The 25,000-nt window shown below is 42.3% G+C and overlaps 1 protein-coding gene across 1 annotated transcript in view; it reads right to left on the bottom strand.

Annotated features, from left to right (window-relative positions):
• Nucleotides 1-25,000, bottom strand: part of LOC133418667 (laminin subunit alpha-4-like) — a 114,115-nt gene that overhangs the window by 6,362 nt on the left and 82,753 nt on the right. The window contains exons 28-37 of the mRNA XM_061707485.1: nt 22,973-23,102; nt 21,750-21,887; nt 21,500-21,633; nt 19,780-19,944; nt 16,428-16,578; nt 16,190-16,341; nt 13,807-13,996; nt 13,542-13,697; nt 11,604-11,763; nt 1,924-2,051 (exon numbers count right to left, since the gene is read on the bottom strand). Of these exons, the coding sequence (XP_061563469.1) occupies nt 1,924-2,051; nt 11,604-11,763; nt 13,542-13,697; nt 13,807-13,996; nt 16,190-16,341; nt 16,428-16,578; nt 19,780-19,944; nt 21,500-21,633; nt 21,750-21,887; nt 22,973-23,102 (1,504 nt within the window). The remainder of the gene's footprint in view (nt 1-1,923; nt 2,052-11,603; nt 11,764-13,541; nt 13,698-13,806; nt 13,997-16,189; nt 16,342-16,427; nt 16,579-19,779; nt 19,945-21,499; nt 21,634-21,749; nt 21,888-22,972; nt 23,103-25,000) is intronic.

Below are 25,000 nucleotides of genomic sequence, written 5' to 3'. Positions count from 1 at the left end.
CACTGGTTCTTGGTAACTGTACCAAATATTAATGTTCATGGACCACTGGTTCTTGGTAACTGTACCAAATATTAATGTCCATGGACCACTGGTTCTTGGTAACTGTACCAAATATTAATGTCCATGGACCACTGGTTCTTGGTAACTGTACCAAATATTAATGTCCATGGACCACTGGTTCTTGGTAACTGTACCAAATATTAATGTCCATGGACCACTGGTTCTTGGTAACTGTACCAAATATTAATGTCCATGGACCACTGGTTCTTGGTAACTGTACCAAATATTAATGTCCATGGACCACTGGTTCTTGGGGTAACTGTACCAAATATTAATGTCCATGGACCACTGGTTCTTGGTAACTGTACCAAATATTAATGTCCATGGACCACTTGTTCTTGGTAACTGTACCAAATATTAATGTCCATGGACCACTGGTTCTTGGTAACTGTACCAAATATTAATGTCCATGGACCACTGGTTCTTGGGGTAACTGTACCAAATATTAATGTCCATGGACCACTGGTTCTTGGTACTGTAACTGTACCAAATATTAATGTCCATGGACCACTGGTTCTTGGTACTGTAACTGTACCAAATATTAATGTCCATGGACCACTGGTTCTTGGTAACTGTACCAAATATTAATGTCCATGACCACTGGTTCTTGGGGTAACTGTACCAAATATTAATGTCCATGGACCACTGGTTCTTGGGGTAACTGTACCAAATATTAATGTCCATGGACCACTGGTTCTTGGTAACTGTACCAAATATTAATGTCCATGGACCACTGGTTCTTGGGGTAACTGTACGGGTCACTGTCAAGTCCAACTGCCTTTAATTTAAAGGTATTCTATGCAACAAATCCCTGATCCCTGATCAGCTAGCAAGATTTGAAGGAGGCACCTCTAAGCCCCCCCCTATTCGGTCCGAATGATACGGATTGGTCCAGGTCCAGGAAGGGAAAGAACCAATCAGATGTCTTCATTTTAAACCACGCCCCCCCGCCCTGTCCCATGCGCGCACTCGCTTCCAGCAGCCCGACGTGTCCACTTCCCACGGGTTCTCCTGGGCTCACAGTGTCCCAGTGTAACCCCCTCCCTCCCTTCTGCCACGGACCCCAGTATATAGATATTATGTACCGGTAGTTATTTCCAGAGCGGGTCGGTCCCGCTGTGTGTGACCGGGGAGCGGGAGCCGTTAGTCCGCTGCTGCTGCTGCAGAGGCTGCTGCTCTCTGCCCAGCAGCAGCCTCTGCAGCAGCAGCCCGCGGGGACACGTGAACAGCCGCAGCCGTGAAAAGCCGCAGCAGCTCCAGCTCGGAAGCTGTATGGGGTCCGTGGGGATGTAGGCGTCTCACGGCGAGAGCGGAGAGCGCCGGTGAACGGCAGCGCGCTGCGGTGCCGTGCCGTCTCTGTTGCCGCAGCTACGCCGTACCCTACGGCATAGACGCCGTAAGCTACGGCGTAGCCGTGGCTTTAGAGCCTGCAGCGCACTGCAGCGCTGCCGTGCCGTGCTTTTGGGCATGATGCACGTTTGGGTGGGCACAGCCCCCCCCGCCCCCTAAAACCAGCCTCGCTTACAGGTGAATGAGACATGGGGTAGTTTTGCTGTAAATGTGCTGTCCAAAATGTTTAATAATCGTATGCGCGTTCGTGTTTGTGGGGGCGTGGCTTTGGACGGAGCGCTCGTGGGTGGGGGCGGGGGGGGGCGGGCTTGGAGGAAGCGCCACTTTCAAATCTTGCTAGCTCTAGGAAGTTGCATAGAATAACTTTAAGCTGATAATCGTCTGTTATTCCGTCTTCTCCACTAGTTGCAGCTGTTTTTGCTGATGTTTTACCACTCAGTGAGTAAGGCGGCTGGTCCAGTGTAAAAGTGACGTCAATGCAGACCCTCTATTCTCCGTTCCGCTCAGACTCACCGCGCCCTGATGAATGTACAGGGTGAAATATCCCTCTGACGCGTGCACATGTAACAGCACCCCCGACGCCACACGAGGGCGCACCTCCATCACCAGCTCGAACTTCAGCCCCAGCTGCAAAGATTCATCTGGAGAAGAAGACATCAAAAATGTTTAACTCTAAAAGCAATTAAACAAGTAATTCAGGCCTTAATTATATCAAATGTTGACTATTGCCCAGCAGTTTGGTCAAATGCAACTGCAGATATGATTGCAAAACGACAAAAAATACAAAATAGGGCTACACGCATTGTTCTTAGTTGTAACTGGACGACACGCGTTTTTTCTGTATTAGATCAGTTGTGAAGTTCTAGACTACAAATGAAATGAAATTGTGGGCGGCTTTTCAGACTTTTTGACGACCTTAGATGAACTCTTAACTGTCCAGTGTTTTTGTTTGGTTTTGTGTTCTGTTCTCATTTCGCCATCTTCATTTTGTGGAATGTCTCTGCTTTTTTTTTTGCAGAGTATTTTTAATTTGATGTTCGTTCGTTCGTTCGTTCGTTCGTTCGTTCGTTCGTTCGTTCCTTCGTTCCTTCGTTCCTTCGTTCCTTCCTTCCTTCCTTCCTTCCTTCCTTCCTTCCTTCCTTCCTTCCTTCCTTCCTTCCTTCCTTCCTTCCTTCCTTCCTTCCTTCCTTCCTTCCTTCCTTCCTTCCTTCCTTCCTTCCTCCTTGACCCGAAGGCAGCACAAGGGTTAAAATGTCGGCGGACCCCAGGAAGAATAGCTGCAGTCATGCTGTAGCTAATGGGGATCCTAATTAAACAATCTGGAGGGGAAGAGGCAGCAGTGGTTTTGGAAACTTTATCTGTTCCTCGCCTCAACTTTTCACAGCTTTTAGCGCCTTCTCTCCCTTTTGAATGCATATGTGAAATGATGTTGGACAGAGCCTACGCCTCTCCCTCATCCTCCTCCACAACCTTCATCACTGACGGTTTCCTCGTGAGGGCGATAACAGCGTCAAATTAACGGATAGGTTTTTTTTCACCATGGTAAAAAACTCCATCCGAATGAATGGGGCCATTTGGCATGGATTTTGACATAAAATGTCCTTAAATCATTTTTGCAATTTTATTTATTTTTTTCCCATCTAGCGTTGCCACGGTAACACTTTTGACTGACAAAAGTAATGCCCATCGAGACACGATGGAGACGCATCTAACGATATATGCCATGCATGGGTGCACGTTGAGGTTTGGGCCGCATTAACGAAAACAAGCATGCAGAATAATAAGAATAAGAAAAGGGAAACCTTTTCTGTATACTATTATATCGCCTTCACTTTCATGTTTTTCCTAGTTTTTTTGGGCGTGTTTTATTTTAGGGGGATTTTTTTCTTCCACATCAGAGCGAGGTCATGCTGTACACCCGCTGGTGCTCAGGGGGACTTTTGCGACTTTATCTTGTTAGCAAAATGCTAGCAACATTGCCCTTTCGGCCATTCTGGATGATTGCCAGTACTCGAGTTGTAAAATAAAATCAGGGGGGGTGGTGGATTTTATCATATGGGGACAGATAATTTGTGCTGATTACAAATAATATAATATATTACAAATAATAGCAGTGACCAAAACACCTGCAGAAATACTGCAGGAATGACATAGCAGCAGTTAAATGCAGCCTTCTGTAAGCTTTAAATATCCACTGGGCTTACATCAAATACATCAAAACACAACAATAAAAAACACTTTTCTGAACTTATCAATATGACTCTGTCCTTCACAGGATAAGTAACATGGATCACTGCAAAAACTCACAATCTTAACAAGAATATTTGTCTTATTTCTAGTTAAAATGTCTCATTTTAGTAAAAAAATCTCATTACACTTAAAACAAGACTCATCACTGGAAAAAACAACAATTTTCACCTGTTTCAAGTAGATTTTCACTTGAAATAAGTAGAAAAATCTGCCAGTGGAACAAGATTTTTTTGCTTGTAATAAGAAGATAAATCTTGTTCCACTGGCAGATTTTCTACTTATTTCAAGTGAAAATTTACCTGAAACAGGTGAAAATTGTCACATTTTTCTGGTGTTATTTTTCTGGTGATGACTCTAAATGTTGAAATAGCAGTAAAACCACATTCATTGATGAAATGACATAAGGGATGGAAAGGGGGGATGGGAGTTTTACAGGGGGGATGATTTGGACCGTTTTTATTTCAGGGGGGATGATTTGGACCGTTTTTATTTCAGGGGGGATGATTTGGACCGTTTTTATTTCAGGGGGGGATGATTTGGACCGTTTTTATTTCAGGGGGGGATGATTTGGACCGTTTTTATTTCAGGGGGGGATGATTTGGACCGTTTTTATTTCAGGGGGGATGATTTGGACCGTTTTTATTTTAGTGGAGCAGATTAAGGCCAAAAATAGCAAGGATCGTTCAGTTGCGGATACAAGCATGAAAATTGGTACACATACTCTTCGAACCCGACTCTATTAAAAAGTACCGCGTGCCACGCAAAATTCAAAGGGGACGGCCTCCAAAATCCAAGATGTCCGCCCAGAAATGTTGTTTTTCCTTTACAACTCGAAATGCATCGATTTTAAGCCACATAAATATATTGAGTGCGACTATAAATTTGGGCATTGCGGACATTTTGGTACCAAATACATGTCTGTATCTACTACGGTTCTCGTAATACAGCATATAGCATATAGGTACTTTTACAGACTCGCGGGAGAAATAGACATTTGAACATTGATTGTTGTTCAGTGAATATTGTAGGCTAATATGAAAATGTTTTTTTTCCTAACCTTTTTAAGTAGGGTTATTATAGTTGGGTTTTAAGTAGTATTATAAAATTCTAAGTCCAGTGTTCAAGATGGCTGCCATGAACTTGAAATAATCATTTTAGCAACTACGAAACATTTTTTTGGCATGCATGTTTTTGCTCTATGCATCCAATGGGGCCATTGCAGAATTTAGAGTGAATGTCAGCACACAATCAGGGCACACTGGTGGCATCACTGCTGTGTAACTCAGCATGGGGTTCTTCAGTGTCAGCTAATCTAGATATACTAATGCATTATTATCCTTGTTTATGTAGTATAGTTATAGTTTAGTGTCCCAAATGTTGTCTGACAGCCCCATATCCATTAACTAGAAAACTGTAGTTGTTAGTTAGTAGATTTAGTTAGATAGCCGCACTTGAATTGACAGGGTGTGCCAGCGCGGGAGAGCCGAGCCAAGGCTAACGGGGCTTCAGTTACCCGGATGGTGTACAGATCACACGGGACTTAAATGGCACTGGATGAATGATCGGGCTAGGTGTAGGTTGAATGGAAACTGAACCTAGTTGTATCCCATACAGGAATGTGTGACTTTCTTTTGGTTAATTTGGTGGTAAAAGGATATAGTGCGGCAGATAAGCAAACCAATTGTGCATTTTATGATAGAAGCATGAAACTTTCTACATATCATCTACATCCCCCAAGGATTAATTTCTGAAGTGGAAGCACTTTGGGTCTGACCTCTGGTGACCTTGAGAGGTCATTGACCTCAGCATTGCATTTTTCCATTATTTTCGCTTCATTCTCCATTATAATAAGTACATCATTTTAAAAAAAAACATGTCTTTGTTATAATAAAGAAAATTTTGCTCAGTCATGGCCTTTTGTATATGACAATACTGTTGCTGACCAGCAGAGGGCAGTAGTTGGCAGTTGGAAGCTGGCAGCACCATTTACTATGACAGAAAGAGTGTTATGTTGCTGTCAGGAAAAGTGAGTATTTTAATCACCATCCATCTGATGAAAGACAATAGCTATTCATTAATTAAATGAAATAGCTAGCTAGCTAACTGTTAATGAATTAAACAAAATAGCCTAGCTAGCTAGCTGTTGATTAATTAAATAAAATGTCTTGCTAGCTAGCTAACTGTCAATGAATGAAATAAAATAGCTGTATCTAGCTGTTGATGAATTACATAAAATCGTTTGCTAGCTAGCTAGCTAGCTAGCTATTTATCTGTTAGTGAATGAAACAAATAGCCTAGCTAGCTAGCTGTTAAGTAATAAAATAAAATGTCTTGCTAGCTAGCTAACTGTTAATGAATGAAATAAAATAGCTGTAGCTAGCTGTTGATGAATTACATAAAATATTTTGCTAGCTAGCTAGCTAGCTATCTGTTAGTGAATTAAATAAAATAGATATAGCTAGCTGTTAATTAAATAAAATTGTTTGCTAGCTGGTTGTTGATGAATTAAAGCTATCTAACATGTAATAGTAAATTTACACAATGTGTTATGTTCTTTCAGGATTCCTCTGTAGCCTGTGTCAACTAGCCTCCAGCGCCCTTCAAAATTGTGATAAGTCAACACTGTCTGCATCATGTCAAAACGCCATTTACTGGTTGATCCAACTCAGCCTTTTACATCTAAGAATTCCAAGTTGAGTAGCCCTATTAACTGGGAACTCTGTGCTCTTTGTCAAATAAAAACAGGAGAAGCTTTGCAATGCCCCACCAGGCATAACAAGCCATCAGAAGACAGTGGTTATGTGTCATTGGCCAGGGATCTCCTTGCATTCCAAGAAATTGGACAAATACCACCTGAGTTGGACTTGGACAGGCTGGATGATGGGAATGGCATAGAGGCCACGCTGAGGACCAACAGAGCACAGTGGCACAAGGCCTGTAGAGTAAAATACAATCAAAGTACACTGCAACGACGACGGAAGTCATTAGAAAAGTTGGAACAGTGTGATGTAGCCATGGTTCACACACGGTCTTCTCACAGTCATATCTACCCAAAAGACCCTTTGTGTTTCTTCTGCAACAAGCCTACGGGGTCTGAAGTGCTCAATATGGCATCAACAAAACAGTTAGATGCCAAAGTTAGAAAAGCTGCCGTGGAAACAGAAGACACTGAGTTGCTTGCTAAACTTGCACCTGCGGACATGATAGCCCTTGAAGCAAAATATCATCTAAACTGCCTCCAGAAGCTATATAACAAAGCAAGACAGGCTATATCAAAGGATGAACACAAGGAAGATGCCCAGCTACTTGGTATTGCGTTTGCAGAGTTGGTAGCCTTCATGGAGGAAAGAAGAAGTGAGGAGGACACTGCTCCAGTATTCAAATTGTCTGACCTGGGTAACCTGTACCAAATTCGACTTGAACAGCTTGGTGCCACAGTGGGGAATCGGATCCACACAACCAGACTAAAAAACAGGCTTCTCTCACAGGTACCTGGTTTAATGGCACATTCACAGGGAAGAGACACACTTTTGACATTTCAGAATGATATCGGAGATGCCCTTAAGAAGGCCTGTGACTACGACAGTGATGAAGACCGTGTGTGAACCATGGCTACATCACACTGTTCCAACTTTTCTAATGACTTCCGCTGTCGTTGCAGTGTACTTTGATTGTATTTTACTCTACAGGCCTTGTGCCACTGTGCTCTGTTGGTCCTCAGCGTGGCCTCTATGCCATTCCCATCATCCAGCCTGTCCAAGTCCAACTCAGATGGTATTTGTCCAATTTCTTGGAATGCAAGGAGATCCCTGGCCAATGACACATAACCACTGTCTTCTGATGGCTTGTTATGCCTGGTGGGGCATTGCAAAGCGTCTCCTGTTTTTATTTGACAAAGAGCACAGAGTTCCCAGTTAATAGGGCTACTCAACTTGGAATTCTTAGAGGCTGAGTTGGATCAACCAGTAAATGGCGTTTTGACATGATGCAGACAGTGTTGACTTATCACAATTTTGAAGGGCGCTGGAGGCTAGTTGACACAGGCTACAGAGGAATCCTGAAAGAACATAACACATTGTGTAAATTTACTATTACATGTTAGATAGCTTTAATTCATCAACAACCAGCTAGCAAACAATTTTATTTAATTAACAGCTAGCTATATCTATTTTATTTAATTCACTAACAGATAGCTAGCTAGCTAGCTAGCAAAATATTTTATGTAATTCATCAACAGCTAGCTACAGCTATTTTATTTCATTCATTAACAGTTAGCTAGCTAGCAAGACATTTTATTTTATTACTTAACAGCTAGCTAGCTAGGCTATTTGCTTCATTCACTAACAGATAAATAGCTAGCTAGCTAGCTAGCTAGCAAACGATTTTATGTAATTCATCAACAGCTAGATACAGCTATTTTATTTCATTCATTGACAGTTAGCTAGCTAGCAAGACATTTTATTTAATTAATCAACAGCTAGCTAGCTAGGCTATTTTGTTTAATTCATTAACAGTTAGCTAGCTAGCTATTTCATTTAATTAATGAATAGCTATTGTCTTTCATCAGATGGATGGTGATTAAAATACTCACTTTTCCTGACAGCAACATAACACTCTTTCTGTCATAGTAAATGGTGCTGCCAGCTTCCAACTGCCAACTACTGCCCTCTGCTGGTCAGCAACAGTATTGTCATATACAAAAGGCCATGACTGAGCAAAATTTTCTTTATTATAACAAAGACATGTTTTTTTTTAAAATGATGTACTTATTATAATGGAGAATGAAGCGAAAATAATGGAAAAATGCAATGCTGAGGTCAATGACCTCTCAAGGTCACCAGAGGTCAGACCCAAAGTGCTTCCACTTCAGAAATTAATCCTTGGGGGATGTAGATGATATGTAGAAAGTTTCATGCTTCTATCATAAAATGCACAATACCTTCCATATATGAGCTTAGCTGCCGCACTAATAACCCCTCGGCCTTAATCAAAACCCAAAATGGCAGATTCAAACCCCATGGTTGTAAAAATAAAAACTGACTAGTCTAAATGTTGTCTTTGTCAGAAAGACAGAAAAGACAGTCCTAATATCACCTCGAACTAGTTACAATGTTGAACATGATGGCTATGCTATGATGGCTACCAACATACCGTTGTTTCATGAAATCAAGCAAATGCCATTGATCCTGGACCCAGAAAGGCTGGATGAAGGTGATGGTATTAATGCTACTTTAAGAAGAAATCAGGCTAAATACCACCACAGCTGCCGCGTGATGTTTGACAACACAAAATTGGATCGGGCGAGGAAACGCCAGTCTACTGGGGTCCGTTTCACAAAGCAGGTTCAACAAACACTGAGTTTAATCCTGAACTCTTAGTTGATCTACTCTGAGATCGGAAACTCTGAGTTTTCGGTTCCAGAACAGCGGATTTGAGGTAATTTACTCAACTCTAAGTAGTTTCACCGGGAGTTAAGCGCGAGCGTGAGGGAAATAAAAAGCCAGCATCAGTAGATCGCTGATACAAGGATTCACCATGGCAACCGGCGACACAAAAGAGCGACATACATTTTCTTTTTTTTCTTTTTAACTTTATTTATCTTTTCAATTTACAAAATCCCTTTGAGGAAACGTTAGTTTGCATCTGAAGATCCACATACTTCACGCCACTGGAGTTAGAAGCGTTAATACGTGCATATGGCGAGTATGAGAGCATATTTTGAAAAAAAAAATGAAATTTTATTGTCAATTAGATCAGGGCCGTCAATTGGGTACGGCAGCTGCCACACCTCGGCTTCAGGGGAGAATGTAAATGTTTTTTTTTTAAATACATTTATGGAATTACTCTGTATCTATTTGTATTGATGTATTCTATTACTTCATACATATAAAATAACTACAAATGCATATCAGAACAACATGATGGATTTCAGTAGGTATTATCTATCCCAACACTTGTACCCCCCCCCCCCCCCCCCCTCATATCTTGAAATGTCCCAGCGTCCCTGACGACAGTGGTCGCTATCAATCTCGTTTTTAGTGCGCTCTGCAGATATAATATATGTCCTGCCATTTTCTTTCTTTTTATTTAAATTGATTTATTCTATTATATTTATGTTACTTATGTAATGACTTATGCACTTCATCCACTTTATGTCTCATACTGTATTTGTTTATTTAATTCCTTGATGCCTGACTGTCCACGGTCAATGTTCTGACTGTAATTGGAACTTTTAAATAAAGTTTTAAATAAAGTTAAAAAAAGTGCGCTCTGCAGTGTCACTAATTTACAAAAATTAAAATGAAGCAGACAACCACGCAATAAAAAAAAAGAAAGAAGGCAAGTGATGGGTCCAGAATATATTAACGAGGCTGTTAGCCACTGATGGATTAATTATGCAAGTTCATCTCAAAGTAAGATATAAATCCTCTTATACATCTGTTTAAGGGAAATATTTGACTTTTTTTTACTCTCCCTCTCCTTTTTGCATTTGGACTTTAACTGTTTGAAGTTAAACTGGGATGTCCCTGTGTTGCACTGACATAGTGAATAAAATACGTTGCGTTTGTCAGATACGCCTTTTCTGCTCTCTAACTCTGCCGCTTGCTGTCCGTGGTGCAGAAAACGGATGCGTATCGCGTAAAGACCCATTGGCTGAATTGACGCCACTGAGGGAGGAGACAGAGAGAAACTCCAGGTTCGCTGAAATAAACCTGGTCCCGACCAGGTTAGATTCAGAGCGTCTGTTACTACGGTAACTGACCGAGAGCTTAAGTTACCTCTCTTTGTGAAACAGGCTAGAGTTACTCCTCTTTCTCTGGTTTGAGTTACCTCCCTTTGTGAAACGGAAAACTCAGAGTTTCCCTCATTTCAGGGTTAACAGACTCAGAGTTTTCACTAAACCTGCTTTGTGAAACGGACCCCTGGTCCCAACAATGAGCCTGAGGATGTTTATCCAAAGCAGAGACGAAAAAAAGCTGTGATGTTCAAGCATGCATTTTATGTGAGGAAATAGAACCTGCATCTGATATCAGGAGGGTTGAAACGATACAGGTGCACCAGAGGTTGCACGAGTGTGCAAAGACACTTAACGATGGTAAGCTCCTGGCCAAATTTGGTGGTGGAGGAGATGCCATTGCCCTTGAGGTTAAGTACCAGTATCGCTGCCTAACTTCTCTCTACAACAGGGAAACAAATATAAAATATGGATATAAGATGAAATGATGATAGCATAGAGCATCTTTTTCTATGCATTTTGGGGACTTGGGGACCTAGTCAGCCAGGCTAAATCCGGCCCTGTTCCCGAGTCTGTAAAAGTACCTATATGCTATATGTTGTATTACAAGAACCGTAATAGATACAGACATGTACTTGGTACCAAAACTTCCGCAATGCCCACATTTATATTCACATTCAATATATTTATGGGGCTTAAAATCGTTGGATCTCGAGTTATAAAGGAAAAACCACATTTATGGGCGGACATCTTGGATTTTAGGGGCCGTCCCCTTAAAATTTTTCGTGGCACGCGGTACTTTTGAATAGGGTGGGGTTTGACGAGTATGTGTACCAATTTTCATGCTTGTATCCGCAACTGAACGATCCGGGTCATAATCTGCTCCACTATTTCAGGGGGGATGATTTGGACCGTTTTTATTTCAGGGGGGATGATTTGGACCGTTTTTATTTCAGGGGGGGATGATTTGGACCGTTTTTATTTCAGGGGGGATGCCGTGCCCCCTCATCCCCCCTCATCCCCCTCAACTCCAGTACTGATTATTGCAATATGGTCATGGCACTACTTGGCATGCCCATCATAACAGATGCTTGGTCTGAATACTGTCTAGGATTGTGACCGGTGTGAGGTTTTTACTACGTGGGATGAGGATTCCCCAGGACCAACACTGAATGCAACAGTTGAGTAAAGACAGACGTGTACAGACCCAGAACCACGTATCCTCCCTCCTCTGAGAAGTACGTTCCCGCCTCAGAGAGCCCTTCGAAGCACGGAGCCACCCCGAACGTCTCTGCCACGGAGGACAGGCCGGTTCCATCCAGCTGCAGGTTTCTCAGACAGCCAGTGAAGCTGACGGCTGAATTTCTCTAAAGGGAAATACCAAAAAATAAATAAAAAGAGGGTGTTACATGAACAGGTAAACAGGATAAGTCAGATAATTGCAAACGGGCAGAAATGAGTGTGTAACATTTGAAAGTTGTAACAACTAAACCAGGGGTCGGCAACCCGCGGCTCCAGAGCCGCATGCGACTCTTTGGCGCCGCCCTAGTGGCTCCTGGAGCTTTTTCAAAAATGTTTGAACTTTTTTTCCCTTTTTTTCTTCTTTTTTTTTCATTTTTTTTCTCTTTTTTCCTTCTTTTTTTAAACTTTTTTTCCAAACCAAATCACAAACGACAGGTCCTGCGTCTCGTCATCCCAGTTCTGTTAGACCTGTGTCTTGTCTTGTTCCATTTGTCTGGTCAGTTGTCAGTTCCTCCTCTCTCTGCCTCCCATCTGCTCTCTCTGTCAGTCTTCCTGTTGATGATCCTGTTCATTTGTATATTTTGTACATTTGTTGGCTTGCACCCTTTTGTTTAATTAAAACCTTTTTTTTTTTTTTTTTTATATTACAGGACTGTCTCAGAAAATTAGAATATTGTGATAAAGTCCTTTATTTTCTGTAATGCAAAAATGTCATACATTCTGGATTCATTACAAATCAACTGAAATATTGCAAGCCTTTTATTATTTTAATACTTAAATAACTCAACTTTAAGTTGCTTTAACACAATACAAACACAGACATTGTTTTTAGTTTTTTTTAACTATTATTAATTTATGTTATTTGTGAAAGGGGCAGATCAGATAAGATTCTTCTTCTTTCTGCTCCCTTTTCATTCATAAGTTAGGAACATTTGTATTTGTGTTTGTATTAAATTGTTTTGTTTTTTGAATGAAATAAAGAATAAAATGAAATTAAATGAAACATCTTATACCAGCTTCAAATATTTATTTAATTCATTTTTGAGTTATCTTAACTGATGGCAATGAGTGACCACAACTTTTTCCAAAGTTTAAGTTATTTCAACTTACTTCTGTTATTAAGATGTACTGTTAGGTTTTACAGTGTAGTTTTACAAGTGTATTTGTAATGACAGGGAAGAACATGAAATAAGTTTATAGTGGGTGTGTGAATGATCAATAATCAGTGTTATTGGCAGTAATAGAGGGCCCCGTGGAGGCTTGGGCCCCGTGGAGGCCTGGGCCCCGTGGTGGAGGCTTGGGCCCCGTGGAGGCCTGGGCCCCGTGGAGGCTTGGGCCCCGTGGAGGCTTGGGCCCCGTGGAGGCTTGGGCCCCGTGGAGGCCTGGGCCCCGTGGAGGCTTGGGCCCCGTGGAGGCTTGGGCCCCGTGGAGGCCTGGGCCCCGTGGAGGCTTGGGCCCCGTGGTGGAGGCTTGGGCCCCGTGGAGGCTTGGGCCCCGTGGAGGCTTGGGCCCCGTGGTGGAGGCTTGGGCCCCGTGGAGGCTTGGGCCCCGTGGAGGCCTGGGCCCCGTGGAGGCTTGGGCCCCGTGGAGGCTTGGGCCCCGTGGTGGAGGCTTGGGCCCCGTGGAGGCTTGGGCCCCGTGGAGGCTTGGGCCCCGTGGAGGCTTGGGCCCCGTGGAGGCCTGGGCCCCGTGGAGGCTTGGGCCCCGTGGAGGCTTGGGCCCCGTGGAGGCCTGGGCCCCGTGGAGGCCTGGGCCCCGTGGAGGCTTGGGCCCCGTGGAGGCTTGGGCCCCGTGGAGGCTCGGGCCCCGTGGAGGCTTGGGCCCCATGGAGGCTTGGGCCGGCCCTGCTCTCTGCAGTTATTGACAGCATTCCCAAAGCGATCAGACTAGTTCCCGCTCTCACCTGGATGTTCTTCTGGGCTCGGCCCGGGGGAACTCCTCCGATGAAGACGGGGGGGCTGATCTGCCAGGGGACGTTATTCCTCCGAGCTCTGTCTCCCGGCATCTTAAGCCCATCGATAATTAACTGCCCATGATTACCATCACGGACAAAAATAATCTTCACCAGAGGAGGAGAGAAGGTTTTCAGTTGAAAGCAAAGGTTACCAAGCACACGTTGATGACTGTGTACATGCAACAGTGATGGATGGAAGTTCTCCAGGACTTACATTGTGCCATGCACCATCGTTGTATCTCTCCTCACTCCTGATTTTCACTCTTTGGTCTCCTACGTTGAAGGTGTAAACGAGTTTCCCATGGGCCAGGAATAGAGCCATGAAGTTTTCCTCTTGGGCGTCTGATACGTAAAAGATGAGTCCGGAGGACGACTGTGTCTTCAGAGACACGGAGAAGTTGCACCTGGACAGAGAGGGGTCAGCATGAGCAGGCTGGACAGCAGAGTTACTGTTGGGGCTTTTCCACTAGAACCTACTCAGCCCCACTCGTCTCCGTTTGGTTCTTCTCCACTAGAACCTACTCAGCCCCACTCGTCTCCGTTTGGTTCTTTTCCACTAGACCAGGGGTCGGCAACCCAAAATGTTTTACAGCCATATTGGACCAAAAACACAAAAAACAAATATGTCTGGAGCCACAAAAAATGTCTTGTATAAGCCTTAGAATGAAGACAAATGTCGAGAAAAAAGTCGAAATGTTGAGAAACAAGTCGAAATGTTGAGATTAATGTTGAAGTACAATTTCGAGAAAAAACTCGAATTTCGAGATTAAAAAAGGAAAAAGGAAGAAAAAAGAGAAAAAAGAAGAAAAAGAGAAAAAAAGAAAAAAAAGAAAAAAAGAGAAAGAAAGAGAAAAAGGGAGACAAAAAAGAAGAAAAAAAGGAAAAAAAGGTCAAACATTTTTTAAAAAGCTCCAGGAGCCACTAGGGCCGCGCTAAAGAGCCTCATGCAGCTCTGGAGCCGCAGTTTGCCGGCCCCTGCATTAGGGGTCTAACGTGCCGAGTAGATACTTTTTCTGTATCTATTCTGCTGAGGTTCTAAGCTGCTGAGTCGGCTGTATCTGACATCATTACACTACAGGCCACCGATTGGTCGGGGGGTTGGAGTCAGACGTCTGAGTCAGGAGGAGGAAATCAGAGAAAGAGACTCTGACGGATTCTGGTTCATTTTATCCGACAGGCAATGGCAGCAAAAGTCTGTTTGGTGATCCAACTCTGAGGGTCAGATGTTCATAAACCTGGTGCTGAGGAGAGAATTAAAAAGGGATCTAGACGGAGATAAGGAACGACCAGATCTACCAGGAGCTCTGCCTCTTCATAGCTGCTCACGGCTCCAGCTGACTTTTCAGCAGCGCTGAGACAAACTAAAAAAAAATTAAAAAGTGTCGCCGCTTGAAGCTTCTCTCTCTCTCATTTTTTAACTTGATATTGAACACAAGCCACAGACCCAGCAGCACATCTATCATCTCCTCCAGGTTCTACATCTTTAGTGTTGTTGTCTTCTTCCTTTAGATACACAATCAAATACGTCACAGCAGCTTCTCCAACCTCCTACTTCTGATCTGGGTATTGAAAACAAACAAGGGCGAGTGGAGTCGGGCTGAGTAGGTACCAGTGTAACTGGACTGAGTAGGTACCAGTGTAACTGGGCTGAGTAGGTACCAGTGTAACTGGGCTGAGTAGGTACCAGTGTAACTGGACTGAGTAGGTACCAGTGTAACTGGACTGAGTAGGTACCAGTGTAACTGGGCTGAGTAGGTACCAGTGTAACTGGGCTGAGTAGGTACCAGTGTAACTGGGCTGAGTAGGTACCAGTGTAACTGGGCTGAGTAGGTACCAGTGTAACTGGGCTGAGTAGGTAACGGTGTAACTGGGCTGAGTAGGTACCAGTGTAACTGGGCTGAGTAGGTAACGGTGTAACTGGGCTGAGTAGGTACCAGTGTAACTGGGCTGAGTAGGTACCAGTGTAACTGGGCTGAGTAGGTACCAGTGTAACTGGGCTGAGTAGGTACCAGTGTAACTGGGCTGAGTAGGTACCAGTGTAACTGGGCTGAGTAGGTACCAGTGTAACTGGGCTGAGTAGGTACCAGTGTAACTGGGCTGAGTAGGTACCAGTGTAACTGGGCTGAGTAGGTAACGGTGTAACTGGGCTGAGTAGGTACCAGTGTAACTGGGCTGAGTAGGTAACGGTGTAACTGGGCTGAGTAGGTACCAGTGTAACTGGGCTGAGTAGGTACCAGTGTAACTGGGCTGAGTAGGTACCAGTGTAACTGGGCTGAGTAGGTACCAGTGTAACTGGGCTGAGTAGGTACCAGTGTAACTGGGCTGAGTAGGTACCAGTGTAACTGGACTGAGTAGGTACCAGTGTAACTGGACTGAGTAGGTACCAGTGTAACTGGGCTGAGTAGGTACCAGTGTAACTGGGCTGAGTAGGTACCAGTGTAACTGGACTGAGTAGGTACCAGTGTAACTGGGCTGAGTAGGTACCAGTGTAACTGGGCTGAGTAGGTACCAGTGTAACTGGGCTGAGTAGGTACCAGTGTAACTGGGCTGAGTAGGTACCAGTGTAAAGGTTTGAGAGGGTTCTGGGCCGGACGTACCGCTCAGAGAGAGAGTCGGGGACCTGGGTGTAGTGCTGCCGGCTGTTGGCCATGCTGCCGTAGTGGAAGGCTTGCAGCGTTGCCCGGGGTCTGGAGGAGAGGAAGCAGGGCTCTGCCGGCTCCCGGAGCAGGCTGGACTTATCTCTGGCAACCTAGGAGATCATTTCAGAAACACTTCCACTCGTACTGACTTCAGTCAGGATACACTCATATGAACCGTGGACAGTTTTCACTGTACCTTCTGTGACTGGCTCTTCTTGGCTCTGGAAGTGTTCATGTGTCTAGAAAGCAGCGCCGCAAGAGGACGTTCTAGTGGACAGTCCTCCAGAGACGTCTGGACATTCTCAGTGTACTTCTGGAAGTCCTCAGGCTCAATGTCCCGGTCTTCTCTGCAGATACAGGAAGTGAGAGCATGCACACATTAACATTAACACATTTGGCACATTTTGGCACAGTGTAGGTATCCAAGTGCCCAAACAGAGAGTCCGCCTGGTGCTATCCACACTAAAACCTTTATAAATCTATGTGCTCGAAGCTCATATTCTCATGTATCTTGGTGCAGTTGTAGTCAAGGAGTTGCTGAATCCAGGCAGTGGTGTCTTTATGCATATATGCATTGCTATCATGGTGTTTTCCAGTGTGCAAACTAAAACAAAATTAGACAAGGATAAAAATGTCCTTTTTTTTCTTTGGTTCATCACAATTTGCTCAGGCATGTGAACATTCACAATTTTTCTGAAACTGGAAATGTTTGCTGTGAAGTCCTAGCTATCCATTGAGACCAAGATTATGCATATTGTCCTTATAATGGTGGATATATTGTTGATTTAATTTGGATAGGTCTGGGGTCCGTTTCACAAAGCAGGTTCAACAAACTCTGAGTGTAATCCTGAACTCTTAGTTGATCTACTCTGAGATTGGAAACTCTGAGTTTTCGGTTCCAGAACAGCGGATTTGAGGTAATTTACTCAACTCTAAGTAGTTTCACCTGGAGTTAAGCGCGTGCACCACAACTATCAAAAGCCAGCATCAATTGAGCCCCGATTCGACGAGTCACCATGGCAACGGGAAAGAGGAGGTCTGCTTTTTTCACCCGAATGGAATTAGAGATTTTAATGCGCGCATACGGCGAATTTGAACATGTTTTTTGAAAAAAGAGTAACACCGCAGCACAGAATAATGTACAATTAATTTAACAGATCTCCACATCATTCACCTGCAATCCTGTGGAACTCCTTGATGGCTTGGACAGGTTTATGTAGGCTTGCCACCCGTCCCTTGAAATACGGAATTGTTCCGTAATTGGGAATTAAAAGTTGCGTTCCGTATTGAACCAATACAGACACATATTATGCTCTTATTTATTTATGTAATAATATACAGGTGGAGGTCGGAAAATTTGAATATATTGCAAAACTTAATTCGTACTAAATTCAACTTAAGGTGAAACAAATATATTATTTCCCACTACATGCAAAGTGAGATATTTCAAGCCTTTATTTGGTATAATTTTGATGATTATGGCTCACAGTTTATGAAAACCCCAAATAAAAAATCTTAAAAAATTAGAATATATTATGAAATCAATAAACAATTCAATCATCAAAATTATAACAAATAAAGGATTAAAATATATTGCTTTGCCTGTAATGAGACTATGTAAGTATTACGTGGTCTGATAACCATCTCCCGACGAATATTTAATTCTCTGCGCATTAATTCTGCACCTTCATCAATTGGGTCTTCATCAAAAGGACATGCCATGTTCGTGACAATGGACTTCTAATATATATACTGACTCTGTTTTTAATGACAGACGGCAGAACTTCGCCAAAACTCGCCTGCTGACTGAATGAATGAGGAAATCAAATGTGCGTGCGGCTCTGAAAGAGGCGGAGACGCAGAGAAACTCCAGGTTCATTGAGATAAACCTGGTCCCAACAAGGTTAGATTCAGAGAGTCTGTTACTACGGTAACTGACCAGGTTAGGTTCAGAGAGTCTGTTACTACGGTAACTGACCAGGTTAGATTCAGAGAGTCTGTTACTACGGTAACTGACCAGGTTAGATTCAGAGAGTCTGTTACTACGGTAACTGACCAGGTTAGTTTCAGAGTCTGTTACTACGGTAACTGACCAGGTTCAGAGCGTCTGTTACTACGGTAACTGACCAGGTTAGGTTTAGAGAGTCTGTTACTACGGTAACTGACCAGGTTAGATTCAGAGAGTCTGTTACTACGGTAACTGACCAGGTTAGATTCAGAGAGTCTGTTACTACGGTAACTGACCAGGTTAGTTTCAGAGTCTGTTACTACGGTAACTGACCAGGTTCAGAGCGTCTGTTACTACGGTAACTGACCAGGTTAGGTTCAGAGAGTCTGTTACTACGGTAACTGACCAGGTTCAGAGAGTCTGTTACTACGGTAACTGACCAGGTTAGGTTCAGAGCGTCTGTTACTACGGTAACTGACCAGGTTAGGTTTAGAGAGTCTGTTACTACGGTAACTGACCAGGTTAGGGTCAGAGAGTCTGTTACTACGGTAACCAGGTTAGGTTCAGAGAGTCTGTTACTACGGTAACTGACCAGGTTAGATTCAGAGAGTCTGTTACTACGGTAACTGACCAGGTTAGTTTCAGAGTCTGTTACTACGGTAACTGACCAGGTTCAGAGCGTCTGTTACTACGGTAACTGACCAGGTTAGGTTTAGAGAGTCTGTTACTACGGTAACTGACCAGGTTAGATTCAGAGAGTCTGTTACTACGGTAACTGACCAGGTTAGATTCAGAGAGTCTGTTACTACGGTAACTGACCAGGTTAGTTTCAGAGTCTGTTACTACGGTAACTGACCAGGTTCAGAGCGTCTGTTACTACGGTAACTGACCAGGTTAGGTTCAGAGAGTCTGTTACTACGGTAACTGACCAGGTTCAGAGAGTCTGTTACTACGGTAACTGACCAGGTTAGGTTCAGAGCGTCTGTTACTACGGTAACTGACCAGGTTAGGTTTAGAGAGTCTGTTACTACGGTAACTGACCAGGTTAGGGTCAGAGAGTCTGTTACTACGGTAACCAGGTTAGGTTCAGAGAGTCTGTTACTACGGTAACTGACCAGGTTAGATTCAGAGAGTCTGTTACTACGGTAACTGACCAGGTTAGATTCAGAGTCTGTTACTACGGTAACTGACCAGGTTAGGTTCAGAGCGTCTGTTACTACGGTAACTGACCAGGTTAGGTTTAGAGAGTCTGTTACTACGGTAACTGACCAGGTTCAGAGAGTCTGTTACTACGGTAACTGACCAGGTTAGGTTGAGAGTCTGTTACTACGGTAACTGACCGAGAGCTTAAGTTACCTCTCTTTGTGAAACAGGCTAGAGTTACCTCTCTTTCTCTGGTTTGAGTTACCTCCCTTTGTGAAACGGAAAACTCAGAGTTTCCCTCATTTCAGGGTTAACAGACTCAGAGTTTTCACTAAACCTGCTGTGTGAAACGGACCCCTGTTCAGGCGAAATTCCCCTCCAGAATCCCTGGGGGTGAACTAACCCTAACCCAGTGGGAAGCCCAATCCTCCGTGAGGACGGTGTGTTAGCGACGTACCTGTTAACGTAAGCGTAGCTGATGCAGCCGGTGAAGTTCTTGAAGCTGCTGCTGGGAGACCCCCCGTAGTAGAAGGTCTTGACGGGAGACTCTGACGAGGAGCTCGGGGCCGACGACGGACGCTTCTTCTCCTGCTTGTCTCTGTCGTCCACCAACAGCAGGAACCTGAGTGGAGCAGGTTAAACACAGTCCATCACTTTTACTTCTGTGAAACGTGAAACATGCACCTTGAATGTTCTCCAAAAACACGACTGACACGGGTTCATTCGGTCTGGAACTTCGAGTAAGACAATAGACAGCAAACAGGATGTTGAAGCAGCTCAAGCAGCCATTTTTAAACATCTCTCGCTGGACAAAAACCAAACACCGGCGTCCTCCAAAGACTACAGAAGAGCTTTAGGGCCAGGCAGGAGAGACATTTTCATTATATTTTAGAGGGGGAAGATTGTATTTGATTATATGTATTTTCATTTCGCACTTCGAGAAAAAAGTTAAAATGTTGAGAAAAATGTAGAAATGTTGAGTACAATTCCAAGAGAAAAGTCGAATTGGCTTTACGATATTGATTTGAAACACATATCACTTCATATAACTTCAGAAACCTTAAAGTTCCACTCCAAGGATGTATGTTAGTTAGTTAGTTAGTTAGTTAGTTAGTTAGTTAGTTACCCCCAGTCCTGGAGTTGAGGGGGGATGAGGGGGGATGAGGGGGGATGAGGGGGGATGAGGGGGGATGGCTTCCCCCCCTGAAATAAAAGCGGTCCAAATCATCCCCCCTGTAAAACTGCCATCCCTCCTTTCAATCCCTTATGTCATTTCATCAATGAATGTGGTTTTACTGCTATTTCAACATTTAGAGTCATCACCAGAAAAATAACTTATTTGACCATTTTCACCTGTTTCAAGTAAATTTTCACTTGAAATAAGTACAAAAATCTGCGAGTGGGACAAGATTTATCTTCTCATTACAAGCAATAACATCTTGTTCCACTGGCAGATTTTTCTACTTATTTCAAGTGAAAATCTACTTGAAACAGGTGAAAATTGTTGTTTTTTCCAGTGATGAGTCTTGTTTTAAGTGTAATGAGATGTTTTTACTAAAATGAGACATTTTAACTAGAAATAAGACAAATATTCTTGTTAAGATTGTGAGTTTTTGCAGTGATCCATGTTACTTATCCTGTGAAGGACAGAGTCATATTGATAAGTTCAGAAAAGTGTTTTTTATTGTTGTGTTTTGATGTATTTGATGTAAGCCCAGTGGATATTTAAAGCTTACAGAAGGCTGCATTTAACTGCTGCTATGTCATTCCTGCAGTATTTCTGCAGGTGTTTTGGTCACTGCTATTATTTGTAATATATTATATTATTTGTAATCAGCACAAATTATCTGTCCCCATATGATCAAATCCACCACCCCCCCTGATTTTATTTTACAACTCCAGTACTGGTTACGGCTGTCAGTCGCTCTCCTAACTGGATTTAATGGGTCAATTTCAACTTTATCCTCGAAATTTCGACTTTATTCACAAAATTTCAACTTTATTCTTGAAATTGTATTTCAACATTAATCTCGACATTTCGACTTTTTTCTCGACATTTCAACTTTTTTCTCGAAGTGCACAATAAAAAAAAATCTTCCCATCTCAAATATTCATATTTCTTCTCCTTCATGGCCCTAATACTCTTCCGTGAAAGACCAGCAGGTGGAAACACTCACTTGTGCTTGTTGACTGAAGCCACTAAGAAGTGTGTCCTCCCGTCGTTGTATTGTTTCTTGTGAGACTTGACCTTCGTTCCTCTGTTGTTCAACACAACGCCACCGTTCTCCAGGGAGATGCTGAACTCATCAGCCTGGGGAGGGATGGGAGTTTGTGGTTAAACCTCAGCAGCAAACATATAACTCCACACAGAAAGTGGTGATTAAATGCATGTGTTTGTGGTGTGGATGGAGACGTTGCCGTGGTTACCCCTTCACTGAGGTAGAACAGGAGTCCCGTCGGCTGCAGGGTCCGGAAGTTCAGCCCCCCTTCAAAGCTGTCAAACGGAGAAATCTTCGCTGTGGATCCCAAGTAGCTCTGCCCGGTGAAATATGCTTTTCTAGACATCTGTGACAAGAAAAACACATTTCCCTTTCAGCACCTCTTACCCAGTACTGGAGTTGTAAAAAATAATCAATTCAATTCAATTCAAATTTATTTATATAGCGTCTAATACAACAGATGTTGTCTCTAGACGCTTTCCAGAGATCCAGAACATGAACATAAATATAGATATAAATATAAATATAAATATAAATATAAATATAAATATAAATATAAATATATAAATATAAATATAAATATAAATATAAACATAAACCCCCGAGCAGTTATTACATAAACACTGGCAGGTAAAAACTCCCCTAGTGGGAGAAAAACCTTAAGCCAAACAGTGGCAAGAAAAACTCCCCTTTAGGAGGAAGAAACCTTGAGCAGGACCAGGCTCATCAGGGGGGATGGTGGATTTGATCATACGGGGACAGATAATTTGTGCTGATTACAAATAATATAATATATTACAAATAATAGCAGTGACCAAAACACCTGCAGAAATACTGCAGGAATGACATAGCAGCAGTTAAATGCAGCCTTCTGTAAGCTTTAAATATCCACTGGGCTTACATCAAATACATCAAAACACAACAATAAAAAACACTTTTCTGAACTTATCAAAATTCCTCATGAAAGTAAGGAGACTTGATTTGAATCTGTCCACCACCAACAGCCATGATAAATGCTGATGCATTTTTAAGATATTTGCATGCAGTGAACAATTTAAAGCAATCCTAGCTGCTTTGTTCTGTTCAGTTTGAAGTTTTTTAATATCTTTGGTGCCTGCAGATGACCAAATAATTGGGCAATAGTCCAGATGGGACAACACTAGAGCCTTAATGACTTGGTTCAGAGTATCTGCTTCAACATACTTGGAACATTTCCTTGTTACTGCAAAACCTTTACCCATTTTCTTCGTAATGTGATCGATATGTTCTGACCATGAAAGTTTGTTATCCAATACTATTCCCAGTAACCTGACCTTGTTAACTTGCTCAATTTGTGTTCCATCAACTGACAGCTGTAGTTGAGGATCATTTACTAATGCATGTCCTGCATGTATTTGGTTTTGATATGACAGGAATGTAGGAGGAACTTACGAAGGACTCCTCGGGGCAGCCGCTGCTGATGCCGATGGTGCCGGGCTCCTCCAGCAGGTTGAAGTCCTTCTTCTGGAACTGGAATCCCTTCACGCAGCCCTTCAGGCCGACCACAGAGAACAGCTCCGGCCTGCAGGAGGACACACGGCGTTAGGGTTCAACAGAGGTGTCTTCAGTATTCACATTCATTACTCAGGTACAAGTATAGATACTAGAGTTTAAAAATACTCCTGGAGAAGTTGAAGTATCAACTCAAGTTTTTTACTCAAGTAAAAGTATAAAAGTACTGGTTTCAAAACTACTTAAAGTATAAAAGTAAAAGTAATGTAAGGGGAAAAAAAGCCATTAAGGACAAAAGCCATTGAAAATGAATGCATCTTAGTATAATGCAAATATATTAAAGAACCATGTATGTGTACTATTGAGCATTAACATGTGTTAATATAAATATATTAAAGAAGCATATATGTGTACTATTGAGCATTAACATGTGTTAATATAAATATATTAAAGAAGCATATATGTGTACTATTGAGCATTAACATGTGTTAATATAAATATATTAAAGAAGCATATATGTGTACTATTGAGCATTAACATGTGTTTCAGAGAGCAGGAGATATGATGACTAGTTGCCTATAAGTATTGTAATGGTGCAAAAAGTCAAACTTCATGTTCATGTTATCATTTATCCTAACCTTTATTGGAATGTACATCCAAGTTTAGTTGCAGGAATCTGAGGGAACGGATGTAAGAACAAAACTGGACAAGAACATCTGAAACAACCACAACCAAATTCACTCTATCCGGATGGAGCAATTTAACTGGATAGTTTTTATTAAAGGCCGAAATGAAATAGAGTAACGAGGCTGTTTTTAAAATGTAAGGAGTAAAAAGCACAGATGATTGTGTGAAAATGTAAGGAGTAAAAGTAAAAAGTCATCTGAAAAATAATTACTCCAGTGAAGTATAGATAACCAAAATTTCTACTTAAGTAAGGTAACGAAGTATTTGTACTTGGTTACTTGACACCTCCGGGCTTCAACCCTGCACTGGAAAAGCCCAGAGGATCCAGAGATTTGCTCAGGAGTCGGTGACACCGTAACTCTGAGGATCTTCTGAGAATCACACGTCTACTTTCATTGTTTTAAATCCACTAGTGCAGGGCTCTGTAACCTTTATTATCAAAAGAGCCATTTTGTACGACGGAGTATTAGGGTCAAATTAGGATCAAACGAGAATAAAGTCGTAAAATTACGAGAAAAAAGTTGTAATATTACGACTTTATTCTCGCAACAATATGACTTTAATCTTGTAATTTTACGAGAATAAAGTCGTAAAATTACGATAATAAAGTCATAGCCTAATGTTGCGAGAATAAAGTCGTAATATGAGAATAAAGTCGTGATTTTACGAGAATAAAGTCGTAAAATGACAAGATTAAAGTCATATTGTTGCGAGAATAAAGTCGTAATATTACGACTTTATTCTCGTAACATTAGGCTATGACTTTATTCTCGTAATTTTACGACTTTATTCTCGTAATTTTACGACTTTATTCTCGTAATTTCCAATTGTCTTTGTCTTAATACTCCGTCGTAAATTTGCGTAAAAATTGTCGGGAGCCGCAAGAAATGACTCTCTTATTTATTTGAACTGTTACAACCCCTAAATATAACAGCAGAAGTTTGTAGGCGTACTTTGAAATAAACAACAAAATAAACTAATAATATGACTAAAAATGAATTCAGAAATATCATTTATTTATGTTTGTTTTTCTTTTTTCAAGGCCAACGAGAGCCGCTACACTGGCCGCGGTTACATGATGTTTTTGAATTCTGAATTAATTAATCCAAATTAAATAATTCAGAATTAAACTATTTTCCTTCCAGTTTACATGGAAATAGTAATTCCAAATTGAGGTTTACATGGAAAACACGTTTGATGGTCTTTCTCCAATTCCTCTCCAGGTCTGGGGGTTGGGAAGGTTCTGATTGGATAGGGGGGGGACCGGAAGTTAAACTACCG

This window comes from Cololabis saira, chromosome 18 (genome assembly GCF_033807715.1).
Source record: "Cololabis saira isolate AMF1-May2022 chromosome 18, fColSai1.1, whole genome shotgun sequence".
NCBI lineage: Eukaryota > Metazoa > Chordata > Actinopteri > Beloniformes > Belonidae > Cololabis > Cololabis saira.
Note: the sequence above shows the minus strand (reverse complement) of the source record. Positions and strands in the feature narration are given on the sequence as shown.